The sequence below is a fragment of the Thalassophryne amazonica genome, chromosome 20 (assembly GCF_902500255.1).
Source record: "Thalassophryne amazonica chromosome 20, fThaAma1.1, whole genome shotgun sequence".
Classification (NCBI taxonomy): Eukaryota; Metazoa; Chordata; class Actinopteri; order Batrachoidiformes; family Batrachoididae; genus Thalassophryne; species Thalassophryne amazonica.
In genome coordinates this window covers 11,958,098-11,978,802 of record NC_047122.1, presented here as the reverse complement: position 1 = coordinate 11,978,802, position 20,705 = coordinate 11,958,098, and the positions used below count along the sequence as shown (strand labels likewise).

The 20,705-nt window shown below is 39.9% G+C and overlaps 1 protein-coding gene across 1 annotated transcript in view; it reads left to right on the top strand.

Annotated features, from left to right (window-relative positions):
• Window positions 1-19,907, top strand: part of c20h6orf136 (chromosome 20 C6orf136 homolog) — a 61,384-nt gene extending 41,477 nt beyond the window's left edge. Inside the window, exon 7 of the mRNA XM_034161037.1 lies at window positions 19,505-19,907. Within this exon, the coding sequence (XP_034016928.1) occupies window positions 19,505-19,633 (129 nt within the window). The 3' untranslated portion in view covers window positions 19,634-19,907. The remainder of the gene's footprint in view (window positions 1-19,504) is intronic.
• The last annotated feature ends 798 nt before the right edge of the window (window positions 19,908-20,705 follow it).

Below are 20,705 nucleotides of genomic sequence, written 5' to 3'. Positions count from 1 at the left end.
TCCAGGTCCTTTTACCTGGGAGCCAAGCGCAAGGCCATTTGGATTTGGGAAAACAACTTTTGGGACAAAGCTGAGAAATTCTGTAATGAGAAACACAGGAGCAGGACATAGAGGGGGAGAGGACAGACTGGATACAGTGGGGCAAAAAAGTATTTAGTCAGTCCCTGATTGTGCAAGTTCTCCTACTTAAAAAGATGAGAGAGGTCTGTAATTTTCAACATAGGTACACTTCAACTGTGAGAGACAAAATGAGGAAAAAAAAAATCCAGGAAATCGCATTGTAGAATTTTTTTTTTTTAAGAATTTATTTGTAAATTATGGTGGAAAATAAGTATTCGGTCAATAACAAAAGTTCAACTCAATACTTTGTAACATAATCCTTGTTGGCGATGACAGAGGTCAAACGTTTCCTGTAAGTCTTCACCAGGTTTGCACACACTGTAGCTGATATTTTGGCCCATTCCTCCATGCAGATCTCCTCTAGAGCAATGATGTTTTGGGCCTGTCACTAGGCAACACGGACTTTCAACTCCCTCAACAAATTTTCTATGGGGTTGAGGTCTGGAGACTGGCTTGGCCACTCCAGGACCTTGAAATGCTTTTTTACTGAGCCACTCCTTTGTTGCCTCAGCGGTGTGTTTGGGATCATTGTCATGCTGGAAGACCCAGCCACGTTGCATCTTCAGTGGTCTCACTGATGGAAGGAGGTTTTGGCTTAAAATCTCACGATACATGGCTCTGTTCATTCTTCCCTTAACATGGATCAGTCGTCCTGTCCCCTTTTCAGAAAAATAGCCCCAAAGCATGATGTTTCCACCCCCATGCTTCACAGTAGATATGGTGTTCTTGGAGCGTAACTCAGCATTCTTCTTCCTCCAAACATGACGAGTTGAGTTTTTACCAAAATGTTCTATTTTGGTTTCATCTGACCACATGATATTCTCCCAATCCTCTTCTGGATCATCCATATGCTCTCTGGCAAACTTCAGATGGGCCTGGACACGTACTGTCTTAAGCAGGGGGACACGCCTGGCACTGCAGGATTTGAGTCCCTCTCTGTGTAGTGTGTAGCCTTTGTAACTTTGGTCCCAGCTCTCTGCAGGTCATTCATCAGGTCCCTCCATAAAGTTCTGGGATTTTTGTTCACCATTCTCATGATCATTATGACCCCACAGGATGAGATCTTGCGTGGAGCCTCGGATCGAGGGAGATTATCAATGGTCTTGTATGTCTTCCATTTTCTTACAACTGCTTCCACAGTTGATTTATTCACACCAACCTGCTTGACTATTGTAGATTTACTCTTCCCAGCCTGGTGCACATCTACAATTTTCTTCTTGGTGTCCTTTGACAACTCTTTGGTCTTGGCCATGGTTGAGTTTGGAGTCTGACTGTTTGAGGCTGTGGATAGGTGTCTTATATACAGATAACGAGTTCCAACAGATGCCATTAATACAGGTAACAGGTGGAGGACAGAAGAGCTTCTTAAAGAAGTTACAGGTCTGTGAGAGCCAGAAATCTTGCTAGCTTGTGGGTGGCCAAATAGTTATTTTCCACCATAATTATAATATAATTATAATTATAAATTCTTTAAAAATCCTACAATGTGATTTTCTGGATTTTTTTTTTTTTTTTTTTTCTCATTTTGTCTCTCACAGTTGAAGTGTACATAGGTACACTTCAACTGTGAGAGACAAAATGAGGCTAACCCTACCCATGATGAAAATTTCAGACCTCTCTCATCTTTCTAAGTAGGAAAACCTGCACAATGAGGGGCTGACTAAATACTTTTTTGCCCCACTGTAAATGCTAGAAAACACAAGCGGACACCTACGGCTGGTTCTGCTTCGAAGCCTGGCCTGTTGGGGTTAGCAGGCTAGATGAAGCTGGAGACATGACTGGTGGCGACAGGCCTGTGCCAAGTACAAGAGAGGTAAAACCAAGAAATTGAACGCCTAAGGTGTGTGGTTGCGTGGGCAAGATGGCAGTGCCCGTAGTAACACAGAATTGTTAAAAGCAGGTGCAAACTCCAGAACAATTAACAACAACAGTAACCACAGAAACCCCCAAAACACAGTAAGCGACTATACATATTGCGGTGAATGCAGAGACCCGATTAAAGACAATACATGTAGCATGCAGTGTGAGGCGTGTTTTACATGGTTAAAAAGCCTTGGAAAGATAACCATCTGCTAAGTGTCATCAGATGGCTCTGCAAAAAATACACTCAACAAAAATATAAACGCAACACTTTTTGTTTTGCTCCCATTTTGTATGAGATGAACTCAGATCTAAAACTTTTTCCACATACACAATATCACCATTTCCCTCAAATATTGTTCACAAACCAGTCTAAATCTGTGATAGTGAGCACTTCTCCTTTGCTGAGATAATCCATCCCACCTCACAGGTGTGCCATATCAAGATGCTGATTAGACACCATGATTAGTGCACAGGTGTGCCTTAGACTGTCCACAATAAAAGGCCACTCTGAAAGTTGCAGTTTTGTTTTATTGGGGGGGGGATACCAGTCAGTATATGGTGTGACCACCATTTGCCTCATGCAGTGCAACACATCTCCTTCGCATAGAGTTGATCAGGTTGTCAATTGTGGCCTGTGGAATGTTGGTCCACTCCTCTTCAATGGCTGTGCGAAGTTGCTGGATATTGGCAGGAACTGGTACACGCTGTTGTATACGCCGGTCCAGAGCATCCCAAACATGCTCAATGGGTGACATGTCCGGTGAGTATGCCGGCCATGCAAGAACTGGGACATTTTCAGCTTCCAAGAATTGTGTACAGATCCTTCCAACATGGGGCCGTGCATTATCCTGCTGCAACATGAGGTGATGTTCTTGGATGTATGGCACAACAATGGGCCTCAGGATCTCGTCACGGTATCTCTGTGCATTCAAAATGCCATCAATAAAATGCGCCTGTGTTCTTCGTCCATAACAGATGCCTGCCCATACCATAACCCCACCGCCACCATGGGCCGCTCGATCCACAACGTTGACATAAGAAAACCGCTCACCCACACGACGCCACACACGCTGTCTGCCATCTCCTCTGGACAGTGAACCGGGATTCATCCGTGAAGAGAACACCTGTCCAACGTGCCAAACACCAGCGAATGTGAGCATTTGCCCACTCAAGTCGGTTACGACGACGAACTAGAGTCAGGTCGAGACCCCGATGAGGACGACGAGCATGCAGAAGAGCTTCCCTGAGACGGTTTCTGACAGTTTGTGCAGAAATTCTTTGGTTATGCAAACCGATTGTTTCAGCAGCTGTCCGAGTGGCTGGTCTCAGACGATCTTGGAGGTGAACATGCTGGATGTGGAGGTCAAGGGCTGGTGTGGTTACACGTGGTCTGCGGTTGTGAGGCTGGTTGGATGTACTGCCAAATTCTCTGAAACGCCTTTGGAGACGGCTTATGGTAGAGAAATGAACATTCAATACACGAGCAACAACTCTGGTTGACATTCCTGCTGTCAGCATGCCAATTGCACGCTCCCTCAAATCTTGCGACATCTGTGGCATTGTGCTGTGTGATAAAACTGCACCTTTCAGAGTGGCCTTTTATTGTGGGCAGTCTAAGGCACACCTGTGCACTAATCATGGTGTCTAATCAGCATCTTGATATGGCACACCTGTGAGGTGGGATGGATTATCTCAGCAAAGGAGAAGTGCTCACTATCACAGATTTAGACTGGTTTGTGAACAATATTTGAGGGAAATGGTGATATTGTGTATGTGGAAAAAGTTTTAGATCTTTGAGTTCATCTCATACAAAATGGGAGCAAAACCAAAAGTGTTGCGTTTATATTTTTGTTGTGTATGACAAAAGCCTAATACAATTTGCTAGTGAACTTGCTGACATAAAGGAGAGAGATTGTTCACTGGATAGCAACAAAAATGTCAAAGCTCTTGTCAAGGAGGTGGTATAAGGCCACTTTAAAGAAGAAGCTCGATTGGTCATGGGATCCCTGACATTCATGTTACTCCTGAGGACATCGAGGGTGTGTTTCGGTTGGCTTCTGTCCAGAACGATGGCAGCCCCCCCACCCATCTGCAGGAAGTTTTGTAACGCGGAACCACAACGGCACTTTTGGCACATGGCAAGTCACTTAGACGGTCACCCATCGACTGGCATAGGAGGGATTTTATCAACCTGGACCTCACTATGGCACAGAACGGTGACTCGCAATGAGTTGAACAGGAGGAAACCGAGCACAGAACAGAACCTGGTCATCAGGAACTTTAAACTTGTGACTGAGTATCGTTCTATATGCAGGGACAAACAGAATGTTAATAATCAAGAAGTGTAGTTTCTCGCCACACATTGACATTTTGCTCTACTCTTCCAGGCCATTAAAATCAGGGATTAAAAAGGCTTTTGCTTCTGCACATCCCCAAAATGACAAGGTAAACTCACAAAGAAAACAATCCAACAACTCACCCATGTGCCCGAAAAGGTGTAGGCAGAATCAAAAGCTTTATAAAAGCCCAGCCCTTTAACCCAAAATTAAAAATGTATACAAAAAATATACATATACCCATGATAACTAATACAAAATATAAACTAGAAGCACTCAGAGTGCAAACCTCCGCCAAGGCCATGGGGTCACTGACACCATAACATCTACACGCCATGGAATCACTGAACCTAAAAAAAAAAAGTCTAACAATGATGTTTGCTCAGTAGTAAAAAAGTTTAATCTGCTGTGACTGGATAGCATGTATCCTTAGCGCTTAGCATCACAGTTTATTGCAACTTGCACCTTTCCCGGAAGCTACTGTCATCTGAGCACTGATATTGATATTGCATGTGCTTATAGACAAAAACAAATGAGACAAAATTCAATTTATTATTCAACTAAACTGCAAAAATATGAATTTTTTTAACATTTATGAAACACTTCTCTAAACAAGGCCATAGGGTCACTGACCCTAAAGAGATTCCCTCCTTGGCACAGTGATCTATTTCTTTGTCTCTTTCTCTAAAATTGTATATAATAATCATTAGATTATTAATATATAAACAAAAATAAATTTAAGAAATATTACAATTTGAAAACAAAGGCACCTGAACGTGATGACAGCTGCAACTGCTTAATGCTCTTTTAACATTGAAAATGCCATAGACATGCTAACACGTTAGCATCAGGATCCAGATCACCACTAAAATTTAATCACTTGTTCCTCTTGTCATTTCCAACCACTCCACAAAATTTCAACACAAATTTAAGAAATATTACAATTTGAAAACAAATGCACCCGAACGTGATGACAGCTGCAACTGCTTAATGCTAACTTTTAACATTGAAAATGCCATAGACATGCTAACGCTAACACACTGCGTTTTTACAGTAGTTTGAAACTGATTTTTTTTTTTATTTTTTTTTTTAATAATAATAATGGTCCTCACAAATAATAACTGGAGTCCCTCATTTTCAACAGGCCCTGGACATGTTGTGGTAAAAGTTTTATTTTTTACTTTAAACAGAATTTGTATTATGCTATAATCAATCAGGTCCCAAAATTTTAAAATGTGTATACAGACAAACAATTGATTTGTTGGCTTGCAGTATGGTTTATTACTAATAATTCTTATGGCTTTCTTTTGTAGTAAAAAATATTGAATTTGTTTTGTAGGTGGTTCCCCAAACTTTGATACAATAGGTCATGTACAGAACAAGTAATGAATAAGGTAACTGAGTGTTGGGGGAGGATGTCTTGTGTTTTATACAAAATGGCAATGGTGTTTGACATTTTTGATTTGACATCAATTATTTTTCTTTTCTAGCTCTGTTTATCGTCAATGAAAAACCCAAGAAATTTAGTTTCATTTGCAATTTCAGTTTCAATATTGTGTACTAGTAAATTTCTACACGAGTTCCTAATTCCTGAGTTCCTGATGCACTTTGTTTTACCAAAATAAAGTGATAATTTATTTGAATCAAGCCAGTCTTTGAACTTCTGTAGTTCCCTCTCCTTCATGACCAAAACCTGTCCCAAATGGTCCCCACTACAAAACACAGTCGTCATCAGCAAATAAAATGCAACTCACAAACTTTGAAACCAAACATGTCATTAATATATAAAAGCCACAAAGGCCTAAGGACTGAGCCCTGGGGCACATCACAAGTGCATGTCAAAAATAGGGAATTTATCCCACCAATATGAACACATTGATACCTGTTGTGCAGATAACTTGCAATTCAGTTGTGAGCTAATCCTCTGATGCCATACATATAATTTACCCAATAATAAGATGTGATCTATGGTATCAAATGCATTCTGTAAGTCAAAAAAAAACAAACAAACTACAATACATTGCTTGTTTTCAATTGCATTTGTTTTCAGTTCATTGCAGTTACAAATTTTGAGAGCATAGTAAAATGAATTTAGACTCTGTGTTAATGAGGTGAAACAAGGCATTATATTTCGAACTGAAACATGGTTAAAATGTGACATACAAGATTGTGTTTTAAGTATACCTGGTTTTAAATTTTTCCGTAAAGTTACTACTGAAATTAGAGGTGGTGTATCAATAATGGTGATAGACCACGTATAGGTTGACATATGTAATGAGTTAGATGACATGAATGTCAAAGATACTTTGTGAGTTTGGATGAAAGACAGTTGTGGTAAAGCCAGCCTACTCAGTGTGGTATATGGAAAGGGTGATGCAAGTGAAGAATATAATGCAAGTTTAACGCAATTTTACATTGCTAGTAAAATTTGTAAAGGTGTATTACTGATTAATGGAGATATTAATTTGCCTAACATTGCTTTGCCAAACTGTACTGTCAGCGCAATTGAAAATTATTTTTTGCAAAGATTTTATGATAAAGTTGGATTTGTTTTTGTTTTGAAATGTTATAGAATCTACTAGACAAAGGGGAACTAATACCCCTAATTGTTTGGATTTGGTTATTTCATCATCGCTGATGAATGTGAGCAAGGTTTATACTTGTCCATTTGGTAAAGCTGATCATAGTGTGTTGACTTGGGATCTTCAAACTACGATGAGCATGTTATATGACAAAGAGGTATTAAGATATGATAATAGGGATAACTATAAAAAAAAATTGCGTAGCCTGCATAATAATGTTGGTCTTGTATTTTGAACACAAATTATGTAACTGTAGCTTGAGACTATTTTCACTAACAAATTAATAATGCAGTTAAAGAATGTGTACCTCTGGTTAAAATAAAGGTAAAGTAAGGTTAATCCACCCTGGATAAATTTACCGGTCCAGTTTTACAGAAAACTGTCAAAAGGGGGAATAAGTGTAAAGATGATTGAGGTCAAGATATAAATGCTGGGGTGACCATGCTTTCGTGGTAGCTGGCCCTAGACTGTGGAACGAGCTGACCTAGCACTTTTTAAATCTAAGTTAAAGACTTATTTATTTAAACTGGATTTAACACTTAGTGGGGAGGTGACATGTATTGTTTTAAAATTTTATTCTATGTGTTGTATTTTTGTGAATTTGTGTTTTAATGTTAAGCACTTTGGACACCAGTCGGTGCTGTAAAGCACTTTATAAATAATTGCTGATTGAATATATCACAGCAGTAAATTGATCAGTCCGTCTGAATGCGCATTGACTCACATGTGCGGTTATTTTCATCAGCTGCAGCTGATCCACAATGTGAATTCTGCCTTCCAGGACAGCTCTTGTATAATCATCTGACTCATTTACCTGTTGCCACATGTACAGAAGAGCTGGATTGTCATTCCTACACTCATATTGTTTAATAAAAAATAATAAGTGCATGCAGGAGGTGATGGCTGCTGCTGACGCTGTGTTCAAGTACTGTCGGAAATTACACTTTTTTTCTTTTCAAATTCAGCAGTTGCTTGTGGCAGGAGCGCAGGCCTTTATAAGGTGCCTAAGCCCAGTGAAGCTGACCCACCACCCAGATTAAAAAAAAAAATCCAAGCATACAGGCTGAGTTTGCTCTGTACTTTCCAACGGTACATGAATGCAGTGGCAGTAGGAGCGCTCACAAACCGGCTTCTGCGCACATTCAGCTGGTCGATCGAAGTGTCACACTAAACGCTAACGTTACAAAAACTAAGCAAACGATATAAAAACATAAAGAATGACAGCAAAACAAAGTACGGATGAATTGAGGTTTTCAGCGACATTCGTTCAAATTTTTCAACAGTTTAAAAATTCTTACAAAGCCCTAGAGCTGCAGGAACGAAGCTCTATGAAGGTTAAATGATGCCAACGAAAGTCCAAGTTTCTTGTTTCATTTGGCTTCCTTGCCCTTCGTTAAGTGCCGTGTGACCGGGCCTTTAAAAAAAAAAAAAGCTACAGTTACTGATAATCCCAACAAATCGATGGGCCCTGATGAAGTTCACCATTGAGTACTGCTTGATATTAGGAAGTGTGCAAATGTTACCCCTGTTTAGAAGAAGTGGGCCAAAACTGTCACAGGTAACTACAGACTGGTGAGTCTGACATCCCAAATTTGTAAATTATGTGAAAAATGTGTTGTGATTTTTATTGAGGTGACATTCCACGTCCCAACAGCCAGGGGCTGTGAGCATGGACCGGGCCACCAGGTCACCCGCCCTTGACCGCCACCCAATCCTCTCTGCACCCGACCCCCATGGCCCCCTCTGCAGGTGGTGAACCCGCAGGAGGGCAGGCCCACGTCGCTCTTTCGGGCTGAGCCCGGCCAGGCCCGATGGGCTAAGGCCTGACCACCACGCGCTCTGGCGCGAGCCCCAACCCCAGGCATGGCTGCAGGGTGGGGCCCTGGCTCCGCCATTCCGGGCGACATCTCGGTCCTTGATTTTTTTTAATGGTCATGGAGGTTCTGAACTGCCCTTAGTCTGACCCGTCACCTAGGACCTGTTTGCCTTGGGAGATCCTACAAGGGGCACAAAGCACCCAACAACATAGCTCCTAGGATCATCCGGGTACGCAAACTCCCCCAGCACGATAAGGTGGCAGCTAGAGGGGGAGGAAGCCGGTCAGACCTGGCAGGCCCAAACGTATTGTGAGGGTCTGCTGGGAAGGACTGGCGGAACCCTCTGTCAGCGAGGTCTTCAACTCCCACCTCCGGGAGAGCTTCTCCCAGATCCCGGGGGAGGTTGGAGACATGGAGTCCAAGTGGACCATGTTCTCCACCTCCATTGTTGATGCGGCCGCTCGTAGCTGTGGTCACAAGGTCTCTGGTGCCTGTCACGGCGGCAATCCCCAAACCTGGTGGTGGACGCTGGAAGTAAGGGATGCCGTCAAGCTGAAGACGCTGGAAGTAAGGGATGCCGTCAAGCTGAAGGAGTCCTACTTATCTTTGTTGGTAGGTGGGACCCCGGAGGCAGCTGACAGGTACCGGCAGGCCAAGCGTGCCGCAGCCCGTGCAGTCGCAGAGGCAAAAACTCTGGTCTGGGAGGAGTTCAGGGAGATCATGGAGGACTATCGGTCAGCCTCGAAGAGATTCTGGCAAACCGTCTGGCGCCTCAGGAGGCGGAAGCAGCTCTCCACCGGCACTGTTTACGGTGCGGGTGGGGAGCTGTTGACCCTGACTGGGGATGTTGTTGGGCGGTGGAAGGAATACTGCGAGGATCTCCTCAATCCCATCGTCATTCTTCCGAAGAGGAAGCAGAGACTGGGGACTCAGAGGCAGACTCATCCATTACCCAGGCCGAAGTCACAGAGGTGGTTTGTAAGCTCCTCGGTGGCAAGGCTCCTGGGGTGGATGAAAGAGTACCTTAAGTCTCTGGATGTTGTGGGACTGTCTTGGCTGACACGCCTCTGCAACATCGCGTGGCAATCTGGGTCAGTGCCTCTGGATTGGCAGACCGGGGTGGTGGTCCCTCTGTTTAAGAAGGGGGACCGGAGGGTGTGTTCCAACTATAGGGGGATCACACTCCTCAGCCTCCCCGGTAAGGTCTATTCCAGAGTACTGGAGAGGAGAATTCGACCGGTGGTTGATCCTCGGATTCAGGAGGAGCAGTGTGGTTTTCATCCTGGTCGTGGCACACTGGACCAGCTCTACACGCTCCATCGGGTGCTCGAGGGTTCACGGGAGTTCGCCCAACCAGTCCAGGAAGGAAAAACTCCCTTTTAACAGGAAGAAACCTCCAGCAGAACCAGGCTCAGGGAGGGGCAGTCTTCTGCTGGGACTGGTTGGGGCTGAGGGGAGAGAATCAGGAAAAAGACATGCTGTGGAAGAGAGCAGAGATCCATCACTAATGATTAAATGCAGAGTGGTGCATACAGAGCAAAAAGAGAAAGAAACACTGTGTATCATGGGAAACCCCCAGCAGTCTAAGTCTATAAGGGATGGTTCAGGTCACCTGATCCAGCCCTAACTATAAGCTTTAGCAAAAAGGAAAGTTTTAAGCCTAATCTTAAAAGTAGAGAGGGTGTCTGTCTCCCTGATCTGAATTGGGAGCTGGTTTCACAGGAGAGGAGCCTGAAAGCTGAAGGCTCTGCCTCCCATTCTACTCTTAAAAACCGTAGGAACTACAAATAAGCCTGCAGTCTGAGAGCTAAGCGCTCTATTGGGGTGATATGGTACTATGAGGTCCCTAAGATAAGATGGGACCTGATTATTCAAAACCTTATAAGTAAGAAGAAGAATTTTAAATTCTATTCTAGAATTAACAGGAAGCCAATGAAGAGAAGCCAATATGCGTGAAATATGCTCTCTCCTTCTAGTCCCCGTCAGTACTCTAGCTGCAGCATTTTGAATTAACTGAAAGCTTTTCAGGGAACTTTTAGGACAACCTGATAATAATGAATTACAATAGTCGGGGAGGGTTGGTGTGCGGTGACCGGACCTGTGGTGGTGGAGGTTACGGGTGAAAATTGTTTTTTGCAATTAACGGTGGCCATACTAAGCCACGATAGTTAACATGGCACCACCCAAGAAAACGGAGAAACTTGAGGAAAATATAGAGAAGATAAAGACCTCAATAAACCAGATATTAAAAGACATGTCTAATTTAGACAAGCTGACGGTGGAGATTAAAGAACTCCAAAAACTGGTTAAAGAGAAGGACAAGATCATTAAGAAACTTGAACAACGTGTAGATGAACTTGAACAATTCACTAGAAAAGATGATGTTATAATATCTGGACTAGAAACAAGGCATCGGACATATGCAAGGGTGGTGGATTCTGGTGGAACCAGTGGGGAGAATGCACCACCTGAAGAACAACAATCATTGGAACAGCAAGTTACAAACTTTTTATATCAAAGTGGTGTTGACATCCATCAAGACACAATATCAGACTGCTATACTGTTCCAACTAAAGATAGAAAAAATAAACTGTCTAACATTGTTATACGATTTACAAGCAGAAAATATAAAAATGAAGTATTAAGACAGGCAAAGAATTTGAAAGGAACAAGTGTCTATATAAATGAGCATTTAACAAAAAAAAAATGCAGATATTGCTAGGGAAGCAAGACTATTAAAAAAACAGAAGCACATTGTTGCTACATGGGTCTGGAATTGTAGGGTGTGGATTAGAGTAAAAGAAGGAACAAACGGTATACAAATCAAAAACATGGAGGACCTTACGAAATACAGACCTGAATAGACAATCAAATATGACGTCTGTTGGTAATTGGACCAACAAAAAAAAAAAAAAAATCTGATCAAACATGGAAACAGATGATAAAATATATGACATAGACACTAATATTGATGAAAGTATATTTGACTTAAAAACGATTGGTTGCGAGTATTATACGGTAGAACAGCTAAATAGTGAAAAAATTGCAGAAGATACCCTGTCACTCTTACATATAAACAGTCGAAGCTTGTATTGTAAAATGTCACAAATAAAAGATTATTTAAATCAGTTTAAAAATAAATTTAATATTGTTGCAATCACTGAATCTTGGCTTAATGATGATCTCATGACTGATGTTCAAATAGAGGGATATGAGCTGTATTTTGTGAACAGAAGAGATAAAAGGGGCGGTGGTGTTGCTCTGTACATAAAGGCAGATCTGATATGTACAATTGTAGAAGAAAGGACAACTGTGGATGACATCATTGAAATTGTAACAGTGGAACTTGTACATGAAACATCTAAAAATATTTTAATCAGTTGTGTATACAGAGCACCAGACACTTGTGTTGTGAAATTTACAGATAGAATAATAGAGCTATTCCATCAAATTAAAAACAAAACGCTTTTTATATGTGGAGACTTTAACATTAACATAGAGAGCTCCAGTTGCCAAAGAATAAGTGATTTTGTGAATTCAATGTATAGTTTGGGGTTATTCCACTTGATAACAAAACCAACCAGAATCACATCGCAAAGTGCAACGGTAATCGACAATATATTTACAAATAGAACAGATGAAATTATCAGGAATGGGATCTTGATGACAGATGTTAGTGATCATTTACCAGTCTTTTCAATATTTAAATATAAAAATAGGTACAAGAAAAAAACTGTTATAAACTTTAAAAGAGACAAGTCAGTAAAAGCCTTAGAGGCATTAAAATATGATCTTAAAAATCAAAATTGGGAAGAAGTTTATGTCAGTGATGTTAATGTAGCATATAACTCATTTATGAAAATATTGATGAAATCATATAATAAAAACTGTAAATTAATAGAAATTAGTAAGAAAAGAGTAAATAAACCATGGCTGACAAAGGGAATAAAAAATGCTTGTGCAAAGAAAAACTATTTATACAGGTGCTTTTTAAAAATGCAAACAAAGGAAACAGAACACAGATACAAAAAATATAAAAATAAACTATTGACAATAATTAGGAAACAAAAAAAAGATTATTATAGTGAACAATTAAATAAGAATAAAGATAATATGAGGGCAACATGGGGAATTATAAAAAGTGTGATGGAGCGAAAGCAACTTTTCCAAATTACTTTGTCAAAGAAAATAAAGAGATATATGACATAAAAGAAGTGGCAAATGGGTTTAATGATTATTTTTCAAATGTAGGATCAAGTCTGGTGGGAAATAAACCAATAGTAGAAGATACATTACATACACTTGTAAATACGGTCAATAGTATTTTCCTGGACAATGTGGAAAAAGATGAAATAAGAAATATTGTAAAAAACTGTGTAAGCAAAAGATCAACTGACCATGAAGATTTAGACATGATGACTGTAAAAAGTATAATAGAAACTGTTATTGAACCATTTACTTATATTTGCAATCTGTCTCTGTCAACAGGGATTTTTCCAGATGAAATGAAAATTGCCAAGGTAGTCCCATTATATAAAAATGGAGACAAACATAAATTCTCTAATTACAGGCCAGTATCATTGCTTCCACAGTTTTCTAAAATTATGGAAAAAGTTTTTGTGACAAGGTTGGATAAATTCACTGAGAAACATCATATTTTAAATAATGCTCAGTATGGATTCAGAACAAAACATTCGACAGCTATGGCAATTATGGAATTAATAGAGAAAATATCAACAACAATAGAAAATAAGGATTATTTTGTAAGTATTTTTATTGACTTGAAAAAAGCTTTTGATGTTATTGACCACTCAAGATTGCTTCACAAGTTACAACAATATGGAATAAGAGGTATTGCACATCAGTGGGTAAAAAGCTACTTAGAAAACAGAAAACAGTTTGTTCAGATAAATAATATCAAATCAGAATTGTGTAATATTGCTTATGGAGTACCACAAGGATCAGTACTTGGACCCAAACTGTTTATTTTGTATATCAATGATTTTGTGAATGTATCTAATGTGCTTGGTAGCATTTTATTTGCTGATGATACAACGCTGTTTTACTCTGGATCAGATATACAGGAAGTAGCACAAGTGATAAAAACAGAATTGGAAAAGGTTAAGCATTGGTTTGATATAAACAGACTGTCACTAAATATTAATAAGACAAATTTCATATTGTTTAATGACAGAGCAAAAAAAAAAATAACGTGTCATTACAAATAGATGGAATGGATATACAAAGGGTAAAAGAAATGAAATTTTTAGGAGTCATAATTGATGAAGATCTTACATGGAAGTCGCACATAAATGACATAAAAGGAAAAATAGCGAAAGCCATTGCTGTTTTGCATAAAGTAAAATATTCATTAAATAGTTATGGTTTATTAACATTGTACAATTCATTGATTTTCCCATATTTAACTTATTGTGTAGAAATCTGGGGATCAACATATACAACTTATATACAACCTTTGTTTATTCTGCAGAAAAGGGCTTTAAGGGTGATTAGCAACAGTGGTTTTAGAGATCCATCTAATCCATTGTTCATTAAGTACAGGGTACTTAAATTTCGTGATTTGGTCGATTTGAAAATATTACAAACAATGTACCAAGCAAATAAAAATACTTTACCAACAAACATTCAAAATATGTTTGAGAAAAGAGTAAGTAGTTATAAACTGAAAGGAATAGAAGTCTTTAGAAAACCAAGATACAGAACCAGAGTAAAAGAACGGAGTATTGCAGTAAATGGTGTAAAATTATGGAACAATCTCAACAAAGAAATTAAAGAATTAAGGTCGCTTAAATTATTTAAAAAACGTATTAAACTAGATGTATTAAGTAAGTATGAAACTATAAAATAAGTTAGTGGGCTGTAAGGAAGTTAAAAAAAATGTAATTTGTTAATAATGTATAAAATGTTTTAAGTTTAAAAATGTAACCTGTCAGAGATGTAATCTATTTAATAATGGTCATAATTATGAAATAAGTCAGTTGTATGTGACAAGTTAAAGAAATACAATCTGTTAAATAATGTTGAAAAATGACGCTGGATATTGAAAGATTGTATTGTAAAAAGGGGCAGAAAATATAAGACTTGTTCTTCTCTCTGCTCCTTTTCATTCTGGTAATGGAGATGCTTTATTTCTGCTTTTCTGTTTTGTTTTGTTTTTTTCTTCTTTTAAATGAATGAAATAATAATACTGCCTAAGGGAAGCATGTATAAAGTGAATAAATTGGTCCTAGCAAAATATGATTCAAACCACCGCAGCGGAGTGCCTTTAATACCTATGGCATGCTCTAATCTCTGTAATAACATTTTATGGTCAACAGTATCAAAAGCAGCACTGAGGTCTAACAGGACAAGCACAGAGATGAATCCACTGTCTGAGGCCATAAGAAGATCATTTGTAACCTTCACTAATGCTGTTTCTGTACTATGATGAATTCTAAAACCTGACTGAAACTCTTAAAATAGACCATTCCTCTGCAGATGATCAGTTAGCTGTTCTACAACTACCCTTTCAAGAATTTTTTGAGAGAAAAGGTAGGTTGGAGATTGGCCTATAGTTAGCTAAGATAGCTGGGTCAAGTGATGGCTTTTGAAGTAATGGTTTAATTACTGCCACCTTAAAAGCCTGTGGTACATAGTCAACTAATAAAGATAGATTGATCATATTTAAGATCGAAGCATTAATTAATGGTAGGGCTTCCTTGAGCAGCCTGGTAGGAATGGGGTCTAATAGACATGTTGATGGTTTGGAGGAAGTAACTAATGAAAATAACTCAGACAGAACAATCGGGGAGAAAGAGTCTAACCAAATACCAGCATTACTGAAAGCAGCCAAAGATAACGATATGTCTTTGGGATGGTTATGAGTAATTTTTTCTCTAATAGTTAAAATTTTATTAGCAAAGAAAGTCATGAAGTCATTACTAGTTAAAGTTAAAGGAATACTCGGCTCAATAGAGCTCTGACTCTTTGTCAGCCTGGCTACAGTGCTGAAAAGAAACCTGGGGTTGTTCTCATTTTCTTCATTTAGTGATGAGTAGTAAGATGTTCTAGCTTTACGGAGGGCTTTTTTATAGAACAACAGACTCTTTTTCCAGGCTAAGTGAAGATCTTCTAAATTAGTGAGACGCCATTTCCTCTCCAACTTACGGGTTATCTGCTTTAAGCTGCGAGTTTGTGAGTTATACCACGGAGTCAGGCACTTCTGATTTAAGGCTCTCTTTTTCAGAGGACCTACAGCATCCAAAGTTGTGCTCAATGAGGATGTAAAATTATTGACGAGATAATCTATCGCACTCACAGAGTTTAGGTAGCTACTCTGCACTGTGTTGGTATATGGCATTGGAGAACATAACAAAGACGGAATCATATCCTTAAACCTAGTTACAGCGTTTTCCGAAAGACTTCTACTGTAATGAAACTTATTCCTCACTACTGGGTAGTCCATTCAAGTAAATGTAAATGTTAAGAAATGATCAGCCAGAAGGGGGTTTTCAGTGAATACTGTTAAGTCTTCAATTTCCATACCATAAGTCAGAACAAGATCTTAAGTATGGTTAAAGTGGTGGGTGGACTCATTTACATTTTGAGCGAAGCCAATTGTGTCTAATAATAGATTAAATGCAGTGTTGAGGCTGTCATTCTCAGCATCTATGTGGATGTTAAAATCGCCCACTATAATGATCTTATCTGAGCTAAGCACTAAGTCAGGCAAAAGGTCTGAAAATTCACAGAGAAACTCACAGTAATGACCAGGTGGACGATGGATAACAAATAAAACTGTTTTTTGCGACTTCCAATTTGGATGGACAAGACTAAGAGTCGAGCTTTCAAATGAATTAAAGTTCTGAGTTTTTGATTAATTAATAAGCTGGAGTGGAAGATTGCTGCTAATCCTCCCCCTCAGCCCGTGCTACGAGCATTCTGACAGTTCGTGTGACTCGAGGGTGTTGACTCATTTAAACTAACATATTCATCCTGCTGTAACCAGGTTTCTGTAAGGCAGAATAAATCTATGTTGATCAATTATTATATCATTTACTAACAGGGACTTAGAAGAGAGAGAAATAATGTTTAATAAACCACATTTAACTGTTTTAGTCTGTGGTGCAGTTGAAGGTGCTATTTTATTTTTTCTTTTTGAATTTTTATGCTTAAATAGATTTTTACTCTTTGTTGGTGGTCTGGGAGCAGGCACCGTCTCTACGGGGTATTGGGGGGATGGCAGGGGGAGAGAAGCTGCAGAGAGGTATGTAAGACTACAACTCTGCTTCCTGGTCCCAACCCTGGATAGTCACGGTTTGGAGGGTTTAATAAAATTGGCCAGATTTCTAGAAATGAGAGCTGCTCCATCCAAAGTAGGATGGATGCCGTCTCTCCTAACAAGACCAGGTTTTCCTCAGAAACCTTGCCAATTATCTATGAAGCCCACCTCATTTTTTGGACACCACTCAGACAGCCAGCAATTCAGGGAGAACATGCGGCTAAACATGTCACTCCCGGTCCGATTGGGGAGGGGCCCAGAGAAAACTACAGAGTCTGACATTGTTTAAAGCGGAAGCAGAAGAAAATGGCTGGATGGATGGATTTTTATTGAGTAAAAAAAAACTGTCCAATGACTAACACGGTTTTGAAAAGGCAGAGCTTGTCTTAGAAATTTGTCACCTTAGAGGAGGGGTATTCAACTCGTTCCAGAAAGGGCCAAAAGGGTGCAGGTTTTCTTTGCAGCCCCTCACTCCACCAGGTGATTTTACCGACTGATTACATTTGTTCAAAGTGATGTTAATCAGTGAAATCACAAGAAAATGAATTATTATGAATTATATAATTGCTGCATTCATCTTTCCCTCAGACCTGACTGGTCTGCCAGTTCCTGTCGCCGAAGAACATCCCCACAGCATGATGCTGCCACCACCATGCTTCACTGTAGGGATGGTGCCTGATTTCCTCCAAAAATGATGTCTGGTATTCACATCGAGGAGTTCAATCCTTGTCTCATCACAACAGAGAATTTTGTTTCTCATGGTCTGAGAGTCCTTCAGGTACTTTTTGGTAAACTCCAGGCACTTTTCCAAAGTAATCCCATTCCCATGTGCTTATATCAGCTGTTAATGAATGACTGTTCTTGATGCAGTGCTGTCTGAGGGATTGGAGAATCATGGGTGTTGAGTTTGGGATTGCAAAGATGCAATCCCAAGCTCAACACCCATGATCACACTGAAATGCCTTCTGATTCCTTGAATTATGTACTGTGAAAGGAGAAATATACAAATCCATTCTTTGAAGAACATTGGTTTTAAAAAACTGAATAATTTTATCATGCATTTGTTGTCAAACTTGAGATCCTCTTTGCTCCTCAACGACTCAGCCTTTCATGGACACTACTTTTGTACCAAATCGTGATTTTTAGCTACCTGCTTACTGTAGCAATCACTAATTTTCTGTACCCACTTATTCCAGTTCACGGTCATGGGGGAGATGGAACCTATCCCAGCAGTCACTGGGCAAAATGTGGCATACACTGTGGACAGGCCACCAGTCTGTCGCAGGGCCACGTATAGACAGGCAAACACATTGTCACTCACCTACAGCCAATTTCAAATCTCCAGTTCACCCAAGCTGCATGTCTTTGGAAGTTTGAGGAAGCCACACTAACATGGGGAGAACATGCAAACTCCACACAGAATGGACCAGGGGGGAACCGATCCCAGGACCTCCTCTTTGTGAAGCATCAGCGCTAACCACTATGTACCCTGGAACTAAATAAAATTTTTTTCCCTCTCTCATTGCTAACCCTAGATTAATTAGCCCATCCCACCTTTATTGGAATGCGTTTCAGGCCTTTAATGAATGAATGGATGTATGTTAAGAAATGAAGCGAAGTTGACCAAAGAGAACATGAAATATCTTTGATTCATAGAAGTAAACGTCAGGATCACTGTTTAATTTTGCTTCAACTTTTTTTAAGATGGCAGACAACAGATTTTCGAGAAAGATAACCAACAGTCATGTTTTGAGGCTAAACGTGCCTCTGATCACGGTACACGGTTCTTGTTTTGTTTCATTTTTTGTTTTCTTTGTCTTTTTCTACTCACGTGGTGAGCTGTTAAGACTCCAGTTAGAGTGGAATGCTCTCTGGGGCATCCTGAGAATTTGTGGTATCAAAAGACGTTGCTGAACATCACAGTCCTGGAAGCGCAATGCGGGGTGGGGTAGAATGTTCTGGGATGCGACCCGACCTGAAAACAGAGCCAGTGCAACGTACTGTGGCAGAAAAATAATTCCGGACAACTTTAAAGACATTTTCTAAAGAAATGTCGCCGAAGCTTTTTCTGTTTCATTCATTCATTGTTTACAACGCAGGTGTCAGTTATGAGCCACTGGACAAAGGTGGTGAATTTCTCTGGTGTAGATGTAGCCAGTGCGCTAATCATACGTCTTCATCCATTCTCTTTTTAAAAAGGTATTTTTCAGGACATTTTAATGCAGGGGTGGCCAAGTTCGGTCCTCGACAGCCACAGTCCTGACACTCTTAGTTGTCTCCCTGCTCCAACACACCTGAATCCAATGAGACTCGTTAGCAGACTTTTAATGAGCCTTTCATTGGATTCAGGTGTGTTGGAGCAGGGAGACAACTGTCAGGAATGTGGCTCTCGAGGACTGAACTTGGCCACCCCTGCTTTAATGCAATCAGTCATTTCTTGGACTCATCAGCAGATATTAGTATTTGTCTGCAGCAGTGCTTCTGTCTGCTCTTCTCTTTGTGCAGGTGATGCCGGTTCAGCCGCCTCTCAAACCCAGAGGAACGTCTCTTCTCTTGGGGGCTCTGGTGGCGCTCGGCATGCAGGAACATCGACCTGCTCTCAACCTCCTGCCTCACCTCCTGACCTCTCTCTGACCACAAACTGACATCGGGGTTGTTAGCAGGATGAAGATTGTGCCCTTGACTCACATGATGCTGGAACGTTCACATCAATTCTTAAATAAGCAACAGTGAATAATGGTTGAAAATCATTCTTCCCAAACCTCTTACTCCTGTAATCCATTTCCTGAGGCCACCTTGTCATTTTTGCAAAGGAATATGATGATCTTGAAGGTATAATTGTTTTTGGGTCACATAATAAACTGATAAGTCTGTGTTCATTTACTGTTTCGCTATTAAAACTGAAACTGCAAAAAAAGTCTTGCCTGTCATTTTGAAGTGAGGATTGTTTTTGGTGAACAGAATTCAAACAAATGCTTGACATGCTAATCAATGTGAGAATCTCATGTTGCCCAACATGAGAATCTCATGAATGCCGACCTTTCATATGTTGCCCAATACAAGAATCTGGTAAATGGAGAGGCATTTCATACGCTTCCTAACATGAGGATCTGATAAATGTAGATACTTCTTCTGTTGCCCACCATTAAAATCTCATAAATTTAGATGTTTCACGTTGCCCACCATGCAAATGTAAATGTTCCATATATTGCCCAGCATTCTAATCTGATAAAGGTAGATGTTTCATATATTGGCCAACATGAGAATCTGATAAATGTAGACGTTCTATATGTTGCCCAACATGAGACTCTAATAAATGTAGACATTTCATGTTGCCCACCATGAGAATCTCAAATGTAGATGTTTCATACAACCCCAATTCCAATGAAGTTGGAATGTTGTGTAAAATGTAAATAAAAACAGAATACAATAATTTGCAACTCCTCTTCAACCTATATTCAACTGAATACACCAGATAGACAAGATATTTAATGTTCAAACTGATAGACTTTTTTGTTTTTGTGCAAATATTTGCTCATTTTGAAATGGATGCCTGTAACACATTTCAAAAAAGTTGGGATGTGGCAACAAAAGACTGGGAAAGTTGAATCCTCAAAGAACACCTAATTGTAAACAGGTGAATGTCATGATTGGGTATAAAAGTAACATCCCCAAAAGGCTCAGCCATTTGCACTACTGCCTGCAG